Below are 20,039 nucleotides of genomic sequence, written 5' to 3'. Positions count from 1 at the left end.
GGCATCAGCTAAAAAGCAAACATGCATCCCTAAAGGTATACGGCATATCTGCCTCCAAAAGCCAGGCCTTTCGCAGTTAAACCCACAAGCAACTTTCTCCTCAGTTGCAGTATCATTAGCTGCAGAACAGAAATTATTTCCTCATTGTTGTGCAATAGAAAGATCACAAGAGAGAAGTCTTTATTACTTCTGAGTAGATCTGATACTTCTCGGTCTTTCCTCGTGACTTAGATTCTTCTGATCTGGTGTCATTTTTGTTACAAAATTCCACCTACTTCAGTGCAAGATAATCTTCTTTGCAACGCAGTGAGCATTTTTATTGTAAGTGGATTTTTTTTCCGGTCCTAAATTAGCAACCATTCCATGGCTTCTGGACTGGCTTCCATGGATATTCTGGAAGAGATAGCCAGGCAAGCAGCTTCCGTGGTTGTTGCTACGTCACACAAAAAGAACTGCCATGGGACATACTCCTGCCTGAGGAACATGGCACCTACAAGGGCACAGGGTATTTACCCTTCAGACCTTGAAGGCCCCAAAGTCTCGCCTACTCAGGTAGCAATAAACTGCTGAATTAGAAATCAGGACCACAGAACAAACAACTCCAATGAAGAAAATAGATACAAGAACATATTCAAGTGTGATTTAATTGACTTCACTTGACAAATTTTGATTTCATCCAAAAATCTGCTCAGCAAGTGACATGTTTCACAACACACTAGTATCATGTGTCTTTAATGTTAACAATGGCTAAAGGTGGATTTTAGACATGTTTCAGGGCTGACTCTGTACTAAATTGTGGCTGATAATATTTGATTGCAAATAATGCAGTCCATATACTGAAGTGTGTTCACAGTGGGCTGATACAGCTAATGGAGAAATACTGATCTGTGCAGAGAGAATAAAGCCTGGTGGCTCTGCCTAGGCAGCAGGAAGTTTAAAGGGAGAAAATTTAGACCTTAGGACTGTTAATTCAAAAATTAACAAAACAGTTGAGACAAACCTTAGGGACAAAGTACATCTACGCTAGGTTTATTGCTCCACAAGGAGCCCAGCAGGAAATCCATACAACGAGAGGGATGGTATCAACAATCCCTATACTGGCATTTTACTTAAATGACATCCTTAAAACATTTCATTTATCCCACACAAGGAACTGTTCGCATGTTGAGTTATTTACTATGTTTATTTCTACCCCTAAAGGAGATGTGTCCTATCTTAAGAACCTAAACTAGAAAGTGTTTTTACCAAAATCAGAAGCAGCACTGAACAAATTCCTTAAAGGAGAGCCTGCAAGGATGAGAGGAAAGAGCACAATCGGAATCAGTATGGGAAAAATACATCTTTCCTTGTAATGACAGACAGTAGAAAGAAACAGATATATGAACTTCAAAGTCCTGATGCAAGACAGGTGCTTCACTATGCATTGTTTTTCTCCCAAGTCAGAGGGTCTTCAAGAAAATTATGAATCAATCATCTTCTATAAGGAAAACACCAGCAGATACTGCCTATTCTCAAGCAATGGTGGTAGAATAGTCTCATGGTCCAAAGGAGACATACTGGATTGCCTGAAGAGAGAACTGCAGTTCCCGAGGCTGTCTCCCTGTCCTTCTTAGCTAAGGGTGTCTGCAGTCACCATGCTTATTCCAGTTTCCTGAATTCTCAACTCCTTTTCCATATTAAATTACTCCAACAGTATTCCTAAGAAAGAGGTGGTCTGTACTGGGTGAGATCGGTAGAAAATGAAGATACCACAGTAATACCACACTGAGTCTGTAGTGAAGTAATCTAGATTGCAGAAGAACTAAATGGAACAGTTATCCAGGGCTACTACAGATATCCGTTTTCAAGAAGTGTCTAAATCATTAGCAGCTAATCCCACATCTCTGTTACACTCCCTACCATATGCTGGGGGATAACCTCAGCAAGCAACAAGGATTTTCATCTCAAATGCTAACAAATCTGCTCTGTAGGGCTTATATCACTCATTAGCTAATTCCTCTCAGATCTTTCCACACCTTACAGCTATTGCTTAATAGCACCAAAAGTCATTGCTCCTGCAACTTACTTGGTAATGACTGACAATTTCTTCAAACCATCCTAGAAGAGATTCCCTCTCTCGCCAAAAGTAAATGCATAATTTACTTACTTACCCCCAGATAAGCTCACACTTAGTCTGGAGTGCATTCTGCTGCCAAGTACCATTTTTGCCCTTTGCACTAGAATGGGAATCGGAGCAGCACTGGCAGAGTGGTAACAGTTAAAACAAAATGCTATATTTTTTTTTTGACAGATAGAAGGTAGCTTCTATGTGCCTGAGAACTGTCTCCTCCCCAGCTGGTGCTGCCAACTGCAAGAGGTCTAAGGTAGGTCATTCACACAGCCTAGGCACAGCTCTGAAAGTTTTTGTCCCTCATGGGAGGGGGTTGCCTTCTGCCCTCTCATTTGAGCTCCTCGTGAGGGCTGCATGTTTGTGCATGTAATAAACAACATAAAAAGAACAATGGGAGAAGATTTAGTTCTATAGACAACTTCATTAACTGAGAAAATCAGAGATTTTTTTGGTAGTTGAAAGCTTTTGTTGCAAGTTTAGCAAAAGGAATGTCCCCACACTGGAAGATGCAATGACACTTTCATAACCATAACAAATGCATACATAATGCCAAAGATCAACTTCTTTTTGTAGGTAATTAACAACAATAAAACCGGATGTGACTAGTACTGGCAGAGACCAATAGCGCTGGAGTTTGAGTTGACTCTCTTCTCTAGGACATAAGGAGACACATTACAAATCTGTCAAGTCTCAACCCAGTGGCATTCCACCTCTGCACAAGAAGGTACAGCATCACATGTTATCTGTGCCAAGTTTTCTGATAGTTCTGCCAGTTATTTCAACCCCAGGAGCATCTCACGAATGGCAGTGAGGACGGGAAACAGCTGTCAGCAAGAGCTGCTGGTGTTTCCACCCTGTGCTTCCAGACCTCCAGATGAAAGAGAGCAGTGGACTTAAACATCTTGAATGAACAGCAGCAGATGAAACTGAGGGCAAGGGGAGCTGTGAGGATTTAATGGTCCTGTCTCCCATCAGTCCTCAAAGAAATAAGCAACCCAGTTGGGAAGTTCCTGCAATCCCATAGCATCCACCAAACGTGCAGAGTGATTCTACTGCTGGCTAAGGTGGATGGGTACATGGGATATTTTATCTACTCTTCATTCCCATCCCTGTCAATCCAAAACAAGTTTCAGCTAGTCAGGTGGGAAAGATATTTCAAGATGAAAAAGGATTCTCTGGCTTGATTTGCATCTCACCACTGGATAAAGTGGATACAAGTCACTCTGGTGGCACAATTGCCTCATTCCTGGCTTCCCAGCTTCTAGCAACCTTTCCAGACTAAAATAGGAGCCCTTTTGCTTGATTTTTAGCAGCTGAAGAACAGCACTAAACCACATAAGTATTAGGTAAAGTGATCTTTTTCTAAGTATATATTTATTGTGCTCAGAAGAAGTGGGTTTAATTACAAACAACTGGAAGTTTTTAACAGTCCAGATTGCCCCCTACTCTCTTTCTCAAAGTAAGGTTTGGCAGTAGCTTTTGGGTTCCAATGCAAGTCTTCTAAGTATTTCCTTGGAAAGACTTTACACTTGGTCCCAGGCAAGAAGTCAAAATCAACATTTAAAAAGCATGCCCGGCATAATTTCCAGGATTCAGCAGCATTAAGGTATACTTATGGAGGCCAGGAGGAGAACTGCTTTTTGTGCTATTTGACTTAGCGCATAAAGCTGGTCTTCAGACAAGGAAGTTTATATTCCAAATAATATTTAACTACATGTGGTCAAGTGCATAACTTATCAGGCCTTTCTTCATCCTCCTCCCAAATAAGCCTGAATCAGAACCATCTCTTTGCAGTATTTAGTTTTTGCTTAAACCTCTACTAGAAGCAACAGTTCTCAAACCTTCCAAAACAGAATTATTAGATAGCAGAGGAAGTTTGAAACAACATTTTATTAAACTCCCTTATACAATAAAACTAAAATTTGGGCCAGATCAGCGATACTTAGGCTAAATTGGCTGATTCTGTACTGAAGTGGATTAAGAATGATTTCATCATCTATCACTGTGCCTTGGCTGGGGGACGAAGTGCCATCACCTCTGTCTGAGGAACGGCAGTGCACAGATGAGAGCCTTTACTCAAACTGTTCCAGCTAGCTCAGAAAGGGGATGGTTCACTGTGCCCTTACTTACATGAATAATCCCATTGAAATCACTGGGACTGCTTTTCAGTTTGCAAGACTGAAACTCTTACTTTGAGTCAAAGCCCAAGAAAGAAATTTCACTGATTCCATCTATTTACTAATGAAATTGGCCTTTGCAAATTGCTTCTGACTTTCCAATAGCAGCACACATTACCGCAGATTTTGTTTTGGGGAAACAGACTAGAAAGAGCGTTTCCCTGTGAACTTTTGTTTTTTAAAAAAAATACTATTCCAAAATATCTGCAAATCAAATCCTGCAGCACTCATTACCTAAAAATATGAAGTGCTACAGATAAGTGACCCAAAGTTGATAGAAGCTGAAAGAAATGAGAGAAATAAAAAGAGTGTGAGAAGCGTTAAGGAATCAGATTGGGAAGAGAAAAAAAACTTTCAGCATTTAAAGTCTAAAAGATACTTGCTTTATATTTTTCAGTCACCAGGGAAAAATCAAGTCTATCAAATCATGAATTTCCTGTGTGGAGAAGAGGCAGGAAAAAGCATCAAGAGAGTATTTTACGCAATATTTTTCTTCCATGCAGAGAATTCAAACTGGTATTTATAAAAATAAACAAAATCTGAATACAGATTTTCAGATCACAATGGCATGCCCTTCTTCCTCAGTGGCTTTGTTTCCTTCTCTTGTAAAGTCAGAGTCCCACAAATTCCCCAACGCTCCAGAGAATCTCCCAGCTAACCCGGGGATCCTGAGAACTGATATCTGTAACAAAAACAACAAATAAAAATGCAAAAACAAACACACACAGCCCACAAACTAAAAATTTTGTTTAGTGGGGGTAGGGAGGGGAAGAGGAAGAGGTTGCGGTGTGATGCATGAAGAGAGTTTCACTGAGAAAGTGGACAAACCCTTTAAAGCGCTTTTTCTCATTTCCGCAGCAGGCTTTTCCCCAGCCCGAGCTGTTGAACAGGCACAGCAAGACCCTGCTGCTCTGGTCACCTCGGGGGGGACAGAACAGCTCAAGGGCACTGCCACAGGGCAGTCACGTTCTATAATAGCTCAGGGACAAACAAGTAAGGCAGCTGCTGGCTTCCAATAGAGGCTCTTTGTGCTACATGCCACACAGACTCAGAACAGCTTGTGATCTCCACCAAGAAGGTAGCAGAGTTTATAAACTCAGTGAAAGTAAACAATGGGAATGCACAGTTGTTAGTGTTCCTGTCAAATTAACCTAAGCAAAATGAAAGAGTCAGAAAGCACAGGCAAAGTGTTTGTCTTGCTTTGATGCCTGAGACTTGTCTCCCACAGTGCAAAGCAATATTAAAAGCTCAACATAACAATAACCTCCTGGTTATCTTTCTGCTCACCATGTTTTCCTGAGAAAAGGAAATCACACTTTCTGAACAGATACCAAGCAGGCAGACTTAGAGCAGGCAATCGGGTAAGAGACCAATGCGGTTTAAGCCTTTCCACTGAAATTAAAGCTATAGCTACCTCCTCTCTTACTCGGCTAGCAGGTGTGAGTCTAGTTGTCGCACTGCCTCACAACCCCTTTCATCACACAAAGCATCAGTAAAGGAGGGGGTAGTCCTCTGAGCAGTACCCTTTCAGTTCAGCCTAAACCAAGGATGTCAACAGGGAGAATCTTGGAAGACAGCCTGATCCCTGGGATACTCTGCTATTTTTGGCCTAACAAAAAGAGAGGATATATACAGTAAAAAGGTAATTCTGAAGTTATTTTAATTTGCACTGATGAGAAAGCAGAGCAGGGCTTACCACAGACACATGTAAACTACTCTGAGGAAAAGTTCTACAATTTTCTTAGAAATAGTAGGGTTAGAGCCTAGATTTACAGTGTAGAACTAACCCAAAGGAGCTGCAGCAAGTCATTCACCACCTCTGAAGAGCAGAGCACTTACTCTCCATCTGAGCTTGAGCAAAACGTGCCTGAAAGACTAAATTATGCTACGTTGAACAGAACATAGCCAAGTGATTCTTCCAATGCACAGACGTCATTAATGCTGTCATTTCTTAAACTAATTCAGAAGAAAAAAGATCTTTAAATTCTATTCTCACAGCCCAGTCAAAACTTCTGCTAAATGGTGGGTGATAGCCAATGAGGAAAACAGAAAGGACCATTTGCAACTTGAATATTATAACGTATGTATAATGCATGCTGATATAGTGTATATATATATATACAGGTATAATGAAATATCACACATTTTTAATCACTTTAGCTACTGCCAAAATGTCTCAAAATTGGTACAGAAAGTGTTAAGAGGAAACTGATCAAGTGATACGGACAGACTGCCATTTAAAAAAAATATGATTGCTTTATTTCACAGTTTAAGTAAACAGTATAAGACAACATAAGAAGGATCACTGTCCCATATTGTGTATACAAGCGTTCACTTTCCATTTCTTTACGATAGGGGAACAAGGAAACGTTCCATTAAGAAGAATAGCAATGACATGATACTGGTAAGGCAAGATTTTTACACATAGATCTACATGCAGTTACCTGCAGAACTCTCTGCCATGTACCAGCACTATGGCCAAGAACTTAGTAGCATTTCAGAAGAAGCGTACACGCGTGCTGTCATGTGGTAACGTCGTTCTGATATCTATATTGAAATACTTTTAATTTTAATTTTCCTCCTTTCTGCTGTATATATAATTTCATATTTCATATGTATGCAGAAAATTAAGACGGAAAAAAGTTACTTTGACCCCAGATAACAGGACAGGCATCCCGTAAGGATGCCATCTGTTGGGTGGCATGTAGACTGAGCCCAGGGGATCACCTATCTGTAACTGTTAGTCTCTGGCTGCTGCTGACTGCTCTGCACACTCTTAGGCGCTCTGGACACACAGCCTAAACCCAGTGACAGCACAGCTACAGCAAAGAGTGACAACACAGGCATACGTGATCCTGCTGCAGGCCTGATATGAAAGCTGCAGCTTTCATAGGAGCTGCCTGCTCTTGGGTTTTCCTCAATTCAAACATTAACACAACAGCCATGTCCACTCCAGGATTTAAAAACACACTGCGCATAGTCAATACTTCTTTCTCCCTGTAAGAGCTTGCAGCTGAATGGAAGCTGGCATGGAAATCACTTTCTGCAACATGACAGGGACAATTTATAGTTCAGGCTCATATTCCCGACTGCCCTGACTACCCCATACCAGTGCTGAATGGTCAAAGGGAGCAACACAAGAGCACAGGGCCTTTCAAGCTCCTCTGCTAATGCAACCTATTTTTCAGTGGTCAATAACAGAACTTGGTCACAGTATCAGTAATTTTCAAGATCAAATGAATGCTTCCAAAACACAAGCCTTTGATTTTAAAAAGCAACATTTTTGGATTTGCCTTTCTATAACTTCATGCTAAGGAAATCTGCTTTTACTGTGGTAGGCACAGATCTGAACTGCTCCCGAGGTAGTTAGGTGTAGGGGTAGTAAGGACGGGAACAGATTTCCATGTAGGACAGCTCATGGCAAGAAGGAAGGAATATAAGGAGAGCCCATAAAGCTCTACGGTGAGGGCTCTGGTCACATCTGAAATTGTGCTTTAAAATGAAAGCATCTTTCAGGAAAATTTACAGAAAATATTTTTCCAGTCACACTGGCAGAGTTCCACCTTACAAATAAATCACCTTCAGTTCACTAGGGAAGCTGAAGTGGATATTTTTATAGTTCCCACAGTTCTTTCCCACTAGAATTGTGATAAATACCATCCTTGAGCAACTCATTCACGCATGGGACGGGTGAGGGGTTGGGCCCTCTATTCATTTGTTTTTCCATTGAACCTGATATACTTCCTTGAGGTCAAAGTCATTAAGTTGAGACAGCATTGCTATACAAACAAACTTGTAAGAAGGTGCACTTGGGTGGAAGCGTGCAGACTTCGTTCCTGAAAAAGAGCTGAATACACTGACAGCCTATTGCCAAGCTCAGCCTTGGGGGACAGACACATCTCAGAAGACTGGAAGCACCAGGTTGGTGTTTGTTGTATTTTCTATTGTTCTTACTTGCCAATCCTTCCTTGCAAGGATGTTTAATTGTGCTTGGGATAGAGGAGAGGGGCAGGAACAGTCCATCAGTGGGAGGAACACCTTCCGAACTCTTCCTCCGATTTGGAATCAATAATTTAACTGGATTCTCCCAGGAAGTTCAGCACTTTCTCCTCTTCCAACACACTGCAGCAGAGATAGGAGAAGCAGCTAAACAGGATAAGGCAGGGGATTGTAAAACTGACTCTTTTTCCTTACTGGAAACCTGTCCATCCTCTTCAGTATGCACTTCTTACACTTGGCAAAATAAACAGATGTCAGAAGATTGCTACCATTTAACACCTTCTGCTCCCCCACCCACCCCACTATTCCTCAATGCAGGGAATAATCATCAGCATTTTCTTTAGTGATATGCAAGTCTTATAAAACGCTGCTCAGACACAGATACTGTGGATTTTCTTTGCAGAGGGAACATATTAGAGGAAGTAAAAACTTAATCTCTGCTATTTATAAAGCATATACCAGCTCATTTCTCACATTTCACTGACCAGGGAAACAATGAGAATAAGTCACTGAGTTCAAATTCTCTTCTTGAGACACATCCCTCAGGTCTAAATATCTAAAAAAAATTATGGATTTATATGCCTGGTATAACTGGATTTTCTGCTAACAAGAATCTGGAATTATCCTCATTTCAGGGAACTGCCAAGCCTCCTATTCCTTTTTTTTTTTTTTTAAAGTTAGAGCAATTACAAGAAAATTCAATTAAATCATGCAAATTTGTGAGTAAGTACAATCCCAAATTTAAAGGAGACAGGGAAGAACTGTACATAAATAGAAGTAACTTTGCACTTCATGGCTTTTCTTCCCCCCAATGAATGTAAACGCTCCTTATGGAGATATGTGGGTACCAACAGCATGCCTAAAAGGGACACAAAGAAACTATTCATATTTCTGTTGAGACGACTATCTTTCTGACACTATGGGCTCTGATCAAGCTAGGATGACTGGCTAGAAGCCTGTGTACAAGTGGAAGGCTAGAAGCTAAAGCATTGTCCACATGAAACTGTCCATATGAAACTGTTCTAGAGAAGACAGCACTGGAAAGCCAAAGCTTGTGCAAAGGTGCCCCGTATTTCCAAATGCAGAGCTCAGTTATGCATAAAACTGCTCTCTGTAACAGAGAGACTGATCATTTTAGCTCATGCAAAAATCATGAAGTCCACCCTTTAGTTTCAAAAGTTGCAGTCAGGATGGATTTGCCAGTACCTACCTCTCCTGACATAAGGTCTGACCTTGCAGAACAATATGTTAAAGAAATGATTAATTATTTATGAGGTCCACTCAAAGGGCCATATACTTTCAGAGGGTATTGTACAATAAGACACTGTGTAATGTTTTAAAGCAAAAGAGACTACTGTTAGGAAGTAGGAGCTTGCACATAGATATTGATGTGTGTGGGTGACCTATATAGAAGACAGATACAGATCAAAATATGTTTTAGGCATACTAGGCAGACTGCTATCAGTTTTATCAGCAGTTACTGAAGCTTAGCATCAGTAAAAATCAGGTCCCCAGCAATCTTCTGGGGGTGGGGGGGGGGGAGGTTGAATTTTGTTCCTAAACATGCTTTCTGACCACTGGTATTAATGGAATCATCAGGGAATGCACTATCACTACAGAAATGTGCCAACGAACTACTATGATATAGCCTAGAAAAAAGCCAAATCAAACAGTGCTGTAGGCAGAATTATAGACAACACTGTAATTCACAGGCCAAATCCTGGTTAAACTGAAATCAACATGCCATGAAAAAGTCAGTGTCCAAACTCAAGAGTAAATACTGCCAACTTCTCATCTGAGTGGCACTAGTTTGTAGCTTCAGTGCTCAAGACGACTTGCAATAAACAAACACTAAACTTGCAGCTGGACTCCCAGATCAAACATCTTCAGAAAATGCACTAGAATTCTGAAAAGCATCTTTTAGAGAACATCTTTAGCCACAACACCAACCGTTCCCATCCTCTGAAGCGCTACTGGCAGACTAACATGCTAACACACATAAGCCTTCTAGTTTTGTATTTGGAGAACAATGCCAGTCAGACACCAGGATGCTGCAGAAAGCCCCTGCTCCCGTTGAGATCAAACCTACGCTAACACTGTGCAGTTTCGGGACAGCCAAGGGAAAAGGTACGTAGCTCACACAAATCAAATCTTAACTTTGATACATCCTTTTCTTAACAGTTGCTAGAAGCAAGCAGGTCTCAGTCACACCAACAAGGGGGCAGAAATCTCTGCCCAATAAAGATTTTGCCCATTTTGCCTTTTCTCACATGACCCACTGAAAAGCAGTTCAAAGGAATGAGGAGGTCACCTGAGAAACTTGTGGTGCTAGTAAGCTCCCACTCCGGAACAAGATGAGAGCAAGAGGTGGAAAATTTTGCAGGAATAATAATGTGCATGACCATGGGGTTGTAGCATCTATTTGGATTTAGTGTGGTATGGCATTTTACATTTCCCTTTTGGGTCTTTCTAATCCCACCTTCTCAAGAAAGCTGTATGAAGAGCAAGGATCTAATAGGAAATTATTAGTTTTCTTCTATTAGAAGAAACTGAGTAGAGATCAGGCATGAAAATCAGAGTTGTCACAGCTGAAGGCTACTCCCTTAACTCTAACTGCAGGGTTTTTGCCCATCGCAAGGGAAGAGAACAAAACTGTTCCTCCACTCCAGATATTTTACACCTTCAGGCACCTGCCAGTCCAGCCTGAACTGGCCGGGATACCTCTTTCATTCAGGCAGCATACAGAAGCACAAGCACAGCTCTAATATGTATGTTAAATATAAATTCTGAGAAACTGGGGAGAGTTAGAATGACATTTTTGTAGGCAGCTCCAAAGACTTCACAAGTGCCTCATGAATCAGACAAAAGGAACCTGCTTGTACTTTATTACAGCAGTAAAGTTTGAACTATAAATAATACTAAAGAGCTTGATCTCCTCTCTACTCTTTTCCTGTTGTTCTTTTTGTTTTATTTCCAGAGTACTAGATTTTTCTCTTTTAGGAGGCAACAGTTCAGGTTCAGTCCTCCTCTGATTTTTTCCCTGCTGATGCTTTTCATTAGATAGTCCATATTCCTAATCATGACACTGTCAGGTCTAGAGAAACCCTGGCACAGAAGATGGTTTAATTTAGGATGTTCTACTGCAAAGAAGAGGTACCAGTTGCACGGGAGCAATTAAGAAAATTTGTCTGCTCTGAAAATAGCTGGTGCCAACGAAGCACCTGGATTACAAGCTCATGCCAGTCCTGTTGCACCTAAAACCAGCTACATTTAGAGCCCATCATACCCGTCAATAGTTAAAAATATGACAGCATAGCCAAGGCTTAAGTGTCAGCATTTAACTGATACTGTGCTCAGCAAATAACCTCATTGTAACTGGAGACTATAAAGAGGGATTCCACAAGTTGGCATTTCCCCTTCTTTACTGAGTCAGCCTTCCTTTCAAGTCAGGCAACCCATTCACACCTGAGAATTCTCTTCCCCTTTTCCTCTTCCCCATCCTAAAAGGGGAACTTTACAGGAGTCGACTGCCCTGTAACACACTTCTGAATCCAGTCAGCTCGTTTGCTCGGCGAGTCTTAACAAAAAGAGAAAAACAAAACCACCAAAAAAGAGTGGTGGCTACGTTCAGATATAGCCAACTACTCCGTTCTGGGAAAACTATGATGCCAGTAGGTGCCACAGAAGGAGAGTAAGAATCAGCTATCTTCCTTTGGAATAAAAGGGACGGGACAGACATAGCTAAAAATAAATAGCTAAAATAAGAGAGCACAGTTAGAGCAGAGTTCTAGCTAAACATGAGATTTACAGAGCATCTCAAAAGAGTTCTCTGATTAACCTCCTAAACAGGGTCCTTGGCAACACCGCTCACGAATGTGGCCCCTCTAGGGCAATAAGCTCTATCCCCTCAGGCATTTTATGAGTAAAAATATAGACTAGCACTAATGCAGACAGAAGGGGAAGATGCTGCATGTCTATGTTGTGTGACTGTCTGCACAGCTGTGATTGGTGCTAAGTGTCAGGGAATCCCCTAGTCCCTTTCCCACGAAAATCTATGCTTACACATACACAGAGCTTCCCTGTAGCATTAACTTTAATTGCTAAAGTAATTATTTTGCAATCTGGACCTCTATACAGAAAGCATCATCCTAGCATCAATACAGTGTGTGATCCACTAGCAGCCCTTCATCACAACACTTTTAGAGCAGTGCTGCTGTAGGTTTCCTGACACTTTCCACTGCCAGACCCTGTTTAAAGAGCTCTAGCTTTGCCAAACTTGAAATATGCTGGCTGAAGCTATTCATGCCATGTGTCTCCCTGACACTAATGATTTTTTTGTGTATATGGAGTTGCTACAAGAAAGAAGTCAATGTCAGGAGCTCTCATGAAAAAGAGGGAATGATTAGTACTTTGCTTGTCTCCTTTTTATCTGCTGCCATCTCTCCTGCCCCTATTTTAAAAGCTCAAAGAAACTATTTTATTAAGTGATCTAAAGCACTGAGGAGTCAGTACTCAAGGCACTGTAACAGTCTCAGGTTCAGTGAATATTCACCAACATGCAATCGCATCAAAAGCCCTGGAGCTAGCATTACCTGCATATATTGGATAAAGCCTTGCTAAAGGCTGGCAGTTTGCAAAGCTTTCCAGGTATTTTTGTTCAGGGTAAACATGTTGCAGATCCAAGAGATATCCGTTTACCAACTGAACAGGCAACACTTCATGTCACAGAGCATGCTCTGTATTCAGCAATGGGAACCGAGTAAGACTTGTCTTGCAGAGGCTCATCAGGGTAAAGAAAGATCTGAATTAGCGTACCATCTCTTGGTGTCCATAGCAGGATCGTCATGCCTGCAGTGGAAAGTACTGGGCAGATGGAGACCAGAGATTCCCATGTGCCAGTGTTCCTGTAGTATCTAGTAATTACTGGGAAACCTATTGGAAAAAATTGCAACTCCTTTACCCCTAATGACAGTATCTGGATAACAACTGTGTACCGCTGCTCTGTGAGCCACTAGCTCAGTATGCAGGAGGCCAGGTTGCTCAGCACAGCAGCCTGCTACAAGATACAGGCCCGTTACTAGCATCACAAGCACACTATAGGCTAGAATACAAGGTTTCCCCTCCCTCTGCCCCCATTTCTGCTTTTCTTAAAGGGGAAATTAGGCACAAAGTTGGTATAAGATGTTAAGTTTTGAAAATCCTGTTCCCAGGAACTAAAAAATACCAGAATAAAGGTCCCCTCTACAGCTTAATCCATCCCTTTGTGCATCTGTCTTTTATACAACCCTCCAATACAGATCATCTGCTTCTTTCCAGGACTCATGCCCCCTTTAGCTCACAATATATGGGGAATAAGAAACAAATCAGAGCTGTTAAGTGAATGAAACTATTGTCTACAGGGACAGAACTCCTATGAGAGGGAATTTCTTCCATCTCTTATATATATATGTTTATCTTTTTAACTGGGTGTCTTCCTCAGCTTCCTCACCTCCCCTCAGCACACAGGAGAAGCTGGGTAGTCTCAGGATAACTGCTTTATTTTAAGCATATAGCAAACAAGGTAGGGAATCACAACAGTAGAAGGGGTGAACTTATGGTTTATGCCTAAATGCTGCCCTAGAGAACCAGACCACTTGCATTCTGTTGCAGAGCTACTCTGGTAGACTAAACTGAATTTCCATATTTAGCACCAATCTGTGCTTCTTACTTCCTGGGTTGTGCTTAGGGCCTCTAAAGCTCAACTTGCAAAAAGTGCTGAGTGTTCAGAAACACGGCTGCAGACCATGCTCTAAGCGCATGAAGTGCTTTAAAAGGGCTGAGTACTACAGAAAAAAGTTAACATTAGGCAAAAGTCAGGCATTTAAGAGTAGTTGTTACTTTCAACAATTCTAGCCCTAGTCCTTCTGTGGTAGCATTTCCCTCTGCAGCATCTATAAAAGAGGGAGCACGATACCACCTCGTTTCACAGCAGTGCTGTTCAGATACTTTCATTGACATTTAGGAAGAATTAGGAAGCTACATGCTTACAATTAGGCCACTACAGTGATCAGTACTATATAGAAAAGCCCACGAGGAGTTTAACAGTTCTTTATTCAGTACAGGGTACGGATGGTGTGTCGTAAATAGGGCATGGGGTGACACATTGTATGAGGAGGATAAGAACATTGAATAGCTACTTATTCACTGGACAACATCCATCTTGTGCACTGAATGAAGCAGAAGCCCTGTGAAAAAAAATACAATGTAAACCACACAAGACAGTCTTTAATTATATGGTATCTAGGGGCTTACCATCAGGCACACACACAGAAAGGGCAACTGTGGTTACACAGTCTCCATGCTGATATTGCCTAATTTTATAGGAGAAATATACAGGAAGAAAAACATCCTCTAAAAAAACTTGCAAATGTCTATATTCATATTTGTGCAAAAAATATTTCCATTAGAAGCAATTTTTGCTTAAAAACTGATGCTGGTTAACATTCAGAATGGCCATTAATTTTTTATATATAAAAGTTTACTGTAAATATCTGAGGTGACAAGTACATAAATCTAAATTCCATTTTCTGTATCAGAATAAGTTACAAGTACTTCTTACATAAAGAAGAGTTCAGCCTGAGAGAGCAGACTTGGACAACTTTAAGTATACAGAGATTGGTAAAGGCACCTACATAAGATCTAGGCCAAGCTCATTCTCTTACAGTAAACCAGGTTATAGAAACTAAGCCATGGCAAAGCAACACACATCAGAAGAGCTCAACAACAGTTTCTGACAGAATGCTTTTTTTATTCAAAAATACTAACTCATAAAATGGAAGTTTTCGGTGAGATTGTATTAAACTGAGTTTTGATGAAAAGCCTTGAGACCCCGTAAATAGGACTGAAATTGTTTCTCCTCCCTATGACATAAGGAAGAAATACAATTTAAGTTGCATTGTACTTTAAAGTCTAGAAAAGGTAGCAAAAGACCCTGTGTTATGCTTACCAATGAGAAAGCATATACAAAATGGAATTATTCTATGGCAACGTTTAAAGTCTCCTCTCACTTAAGCACATGCTTTCAGTATTAGCACCAGGATTGTCCTCAAGATACAGAACTTAAAAATCACCCTGCAACGCAATGCACAGTAGTAACCCTGAACAGTAATGCTAACATAACAGTGATTGTAATCTTGAAGTTGTGATTTGATAGTTTCATATGCAGTACATTAAACAAAATCCAATATGATTACATCTACTTGCAGATCTTCCTTTCGCAAAAGGAAAAGGAAAAACTATTCTGTGGCAATTACAAAGTCAGGATTATGGCCTCGAAATAGAGCAAATGTAAAGCCTTTGCCCCTTTGAAACGAAGAACAAATTTCAAGAGCCAGGAATTTACCTTATATAGCCGTGATGATGCAAAAGGGCAGCAGGGGGTTAAGGCCTACATCAAATAACAAAGCATATAGACACCCACTGTGTAACTACACATGTTGACTGCACATAACAGAACTTCAAAAAAGCGAGCAATCTTTCCCTCTAACTGAAGGGATCAGGCATGTTGAACAGCACTACAGTTTTTGGAGTATTAGACTGCCACTTATAGCCATAAGGTATGCTATACACACTACAAACCCAAACCATGTACAGGTGCATGCACACACATACGAGTTCGGGCATTCACTATATTCAGTGTAACCAGGCATGAGGGAGGCGTAAAAGCTCAGGATTCACTGGGCAGCTCCTCAACCCTTGTCAGTATGTTTGCAGTGGGCAAATGCAGGCATGTTTTAAAGTTAATTTAGTTTTTGGGTTCCTTCTTTTCCATGCACACTGCTATGAAGAGGCACATTGTGTTAATCCCCACTGTCTGTGCTAGATCTGCAGAGAATTCACCCTATCGTTACAGAGGCTGAAGGCCTACGCACAGAGCCTACCACAGACATTGCAACATGGGGATAGACTAGACCCAGGGTACCAGGATAGTTTTAATTTGAATCCTGTGACCCTCAAAGAAAGAGCTGGCACTTGGCATCCTCTGCTGCTCCAAGTCATTGATACATGCCTGCCGGAGCAGATCAGCCTAAAAATAAGTCAGGAGCAAAGTGAAGAAACCATGAGCACATCTTTTAAAGCTTTTCCATTGGGCCCATCGTTTCAGGCAGAGGTGACATCCCTGCCTCTGCCCTTTAGTCTTTTTTGCATCTTAATTTCATTCTTTGAAAGAAGACTCAGTTGCCACTTTAAATCCAAGATAGATGCTTCCGGCCCTTCATTCACTGTTCATGACAGTAAAATTGTCCTGCAAATTTGCTTGTAATCCATAAGTATTTAGGCTACATCTCAGTACAGAGACACTCTGCTACAGTAGGAACACCTGCAAATGTATAAAGTACAACCAAATACACCTGAAGTTTCTTGTTCCCATTTAGAGACAGAAACTTCAAAGTAACAGTAAAAGTGGGATACAGGAAAGAAGCAGCAAGGGAAGGAAGCTAACTGGGAAACTAACCGTCCGTGTAAGGAGTAGGGAAATGGGTCTCTTAGGCATCCCAAGACTTACAGGAGGGCCAAAAAGTGACTTCCTGCTATTCAAGTCCAAGCTGAAATATAATAAACCACTGCCAGCATAACACTGACTCATATCCATCAGATTTTATAAATCAGTACTTTGACAAAGAATGCTCTCTCTGACTTCACCATAGATAGTTTTTAACTGCTAAGACATGTTGTTTAACCCACTCAATGTTGAATGACATTCATGCAAAAAGCAGTTTTGTGGAATAATATTTGTTAAAAACAATATTAACAAACAGGTAATTGAAGTGTTTCATACTGCTAACAGGGAAAGCTACCAGAGAGCCTTTATGTCATAACAGCTTGCAGTTTAACATCAAAATTAGCCCTATCGTCCTTTTTGACTTTCTTTTTAATTTTTTAAGAAGTTGTTTAATCTACAAAAAAAAATCAGTTCTCATAGCTCATTATTCAGGCACTTATTTACTACAGAAAGGAAACAAAATATGTTAAAAAGTTAAAACATGATATACCTAAAACTTAACCAGTGCTTAAAAGGAAAGCCATGCCTGTTAGAGGTGTGATTCGTTATCAATATAATTACAGCAATACAAACTTCACTCCCCTTCCTAACAAGAACAAAGCACACCTTTATGAACACTCTTATACCAGCATAGCTACCTCCACATCAAAAGAGAATAAAGACTTCACCTCAGCCCTTAAAGACTCAGATATCCATGTCAAAATTTTTTTCCCCCCCTTAAGGCTCCTTAAAACTTCAGCTCCTCAATTACAGGCTACAAACATGTTTACCAAAAAGATCAGATCCAAACACTGCCATTTATCATGTGTGGTGCTATGCATGCTTCAGTTCGTAAGAGGCTCCTACATCACTTGTGAACAGTGGATAATATTCCCCACCATTCCACAAGATTTAGAGCACACCAACCCACACGTGCATGGTAATTTGTGCGCTATCGGACAAATAAGTGTGCTAGGGGGAGGAAGTGTAAGTGTTTCCAAACCCCATGACTTACCTGAAGGCCACTCTGACTTTCTATGACCATGTGTGTTGGGGTCACATAACAGCCAGGTGTGCCATATCCCATAACACATAAGCAGACAAACAGAAGCTGCTTTTCCACAGGGCTTCCCACCTCCAGCCCCAGGAGGGAGCCCAGGGCTGGCAGCATCACAGTGCAGGGCCACAGCACACTCAGGGACCCTCCGCAGCCCGGGGCGAGAGGCAAGCTGTGATAGAGCAAGCAGGTGCTCGCACATGGGAGCGCAAGGCGACGACAAATTAAACAAGACTGAGTGTCTGAAGCTAAAACTTCTTGATTCTTTGAAAGGCAAAGGAGATCATAGCAAAAAAGCAGCACATATACAAAAACTTCAGCTTTCTATGAAAAGAAAACTTGCACCACCTTAACCAAACCTCCTTCTCCTACAGACTCAATGGGTGGTTTTAAGTCAATAACCAATTTAGGGGGAAGGCATCTTTGTAGGGACCAGGCAAGTACCCATAGGGGTGGTCGCTGCACTCAGGTCAGCTGGGTTCACAGCCCAGGGCTGGGCACAAACCTGCTCCCATCCTCAGCTAAAGCGGGGTGTCAAAGCCGCAGCCTTCGCTCTCCCGGCTGATTGCCCCAGCGGCTGGGCAGAGCAGCCCCCAACCGCCGCCAACGGCCCCCAACCGCCGCCAACGGCCCCCAACCGCCGCCAACGGCCCCCAACCGCCGCCAACGGCCGCGCCCCCTCGCCTCGCCTCAGCGCGGGAGGCGTCGACGCGCTGAGGCGCCACGCGCCGCAGCTACCGGGCGGCGAGCGGGCTCGGGGGTCGCCCGCCCACCTCGCCGCCGCTGGCTCGCTCGCTCACTCACCGAGCAGGAGCAGCCTGTGCGTCTGCTTGTACTCCCGCTTCTCCGCCTTCAGCGTCTTGTCGATGCTCTTGCTCCGCTTCTTGTCCGCCCGCTCCTTGGCCAGCAGGTCCTGCCGCAGCCGGTGCCGCACCTGCGGGTCGCCGCCGTGCTCCGGCTCCGCCTCGCCGCGGCCGCCGTAGGGCACGGCGGGGCGCGCGGCGGCCAGGCGGGAGCGCAGGCTGTAGCACAGCCCCATGGCGCGGAGGGGCGCGCAACGGGGCGCTGCCGTAGGCGACAGCTGCCGGCCGGCCGGCCCGCCCTCCCTACGGCGCCGCGGGCATGCCCTCCGGCGGGGCGGGCCGAGCCGGACCGGGCAGGGCAGGGCGAGGCGGCGGCGGCGCCCGGCGGCCTCTTAAAGCGGCCCCGCTTCGCCGGGGCTGCGGAGCACGTTGTCCCCGCCCCGCTCGCCGCGCTGCTCCCCCCCCGCATCCCCCCCCCCCCCAACGGCGGCCGGCCGGCCGGCGGCGAGGCGGCCACACGTGACGCGGACATGTTTACCGTATTCTTTGGAAAGCGGAGGCGCTGCCCCGCGCCGGCCCCGCGGCGAGCGGAGCCGAGCGCAGCGCAGCGGCCCGGTTCCCCGCCCGCCCCGTCGGGGTCGCCTCCCGCCGCGCCCTCCCGTCCCGTCCCGTCCGGTCCCGTCCCGCCCGCCGCTCCGTCCCTCCACCTCCAGCACTGCCGACAGTCCTCACCGCCGCTCTGGCGTCCCGTGTGCCACCCGCGAGCCGCTCAGCCCGCCCGGCCGGCCTTTGGCGACCTCCCCGTCTGGGTGAGGCGGAGGGACCCCCCCCCCCCGCCGCCGCCCTGGGGGCTCCAGCGCCAACCGTGCAGACGCCCCGCCGCGGGGTCTCAGCCCGCTGGATGCACGGCTGCGACGCTGGCACGTGCCCCCTCTTCGCGCCCCGCGCTTTGTCCCCGGCCGGCCGTCACCGCTCTTATTTGTGAGCGGTTTCGTGGATTTTCTAACCACGCTGGCATCCAGCGGAGAGGTTAATGACAAAGCTTGCTCGCGTGCTCTCCCCTCTGGTTTGTAACCTTCACATCTGGTTTCTTACAATAAACTTCAAATTTACCTCCTCAGTTGCTGTCACTTTACCTGGCTGGGGGTGATAATACTGTGGTAATATTATTCCCTCCTCTGGCAGCACACTCAGTGCACAGTACTGCCAGCTTTGTCATACTGTGATTTATACTCATCTCCAACAGCTCTGAGCAGTCACTTACAGTATGACTAATAGTCTCTAGGGCCCAGCCGCACATCCTGTGTTCTGGAGTTGGATCTTTCCAACCATCTATCTGTGCCTTAGCATATCTTCTGCAAATAGCCTGTAT

General features: G+C 43.6%; 1 protein-coding gene across 1 annotated transcript in view; it reads right to left on the bottom strand.

Annotated features, from left to right (window-relative positions):
• GNAS (GNAS complex locus) overlaps nucleotides 1-18,995 on the bottom strand; it is a 175,739-nt gene extending 156,744 nt beyond the window's left edge. Inside the window, exon 1 of the mRNA XM_068913099.1 lies at nucleotides 18,669-18,995. Coding sequence (XP_068769200.1) covers nucleotides 18,669-18,903 — 235 coding nt within the window. The 5' untranslated portion in view covers nucleotides 18,904-18,995. The remainder of the gene's footprint in view (nucleotides 1-18,668) is intronic.
• Between the last annotated feature and the right edge of the window lie 1,044 nt (nucleotides 18,996-20,039).

The sequence above is a fragment of the Struthio camelus genome, chromosome 18 (genome assembly GCF_040807025.1).
Source record: "Struthio camelus isolate bStrCam1 chromosome 18, bStrCam1.hap1, whole genome shotgun sequence".
Taxonomy (NCBI): Eukaryota; Metazoa; Chordata; class Aves; order Struthioniformes; family Struthionidae; genus Struthio; species Struthio camelus.
The sequence above is the reverse complement of the archived record's forward strand: the minus strand, read 5'-3'. Positions and strand labels throughout refer to the sequence as shown.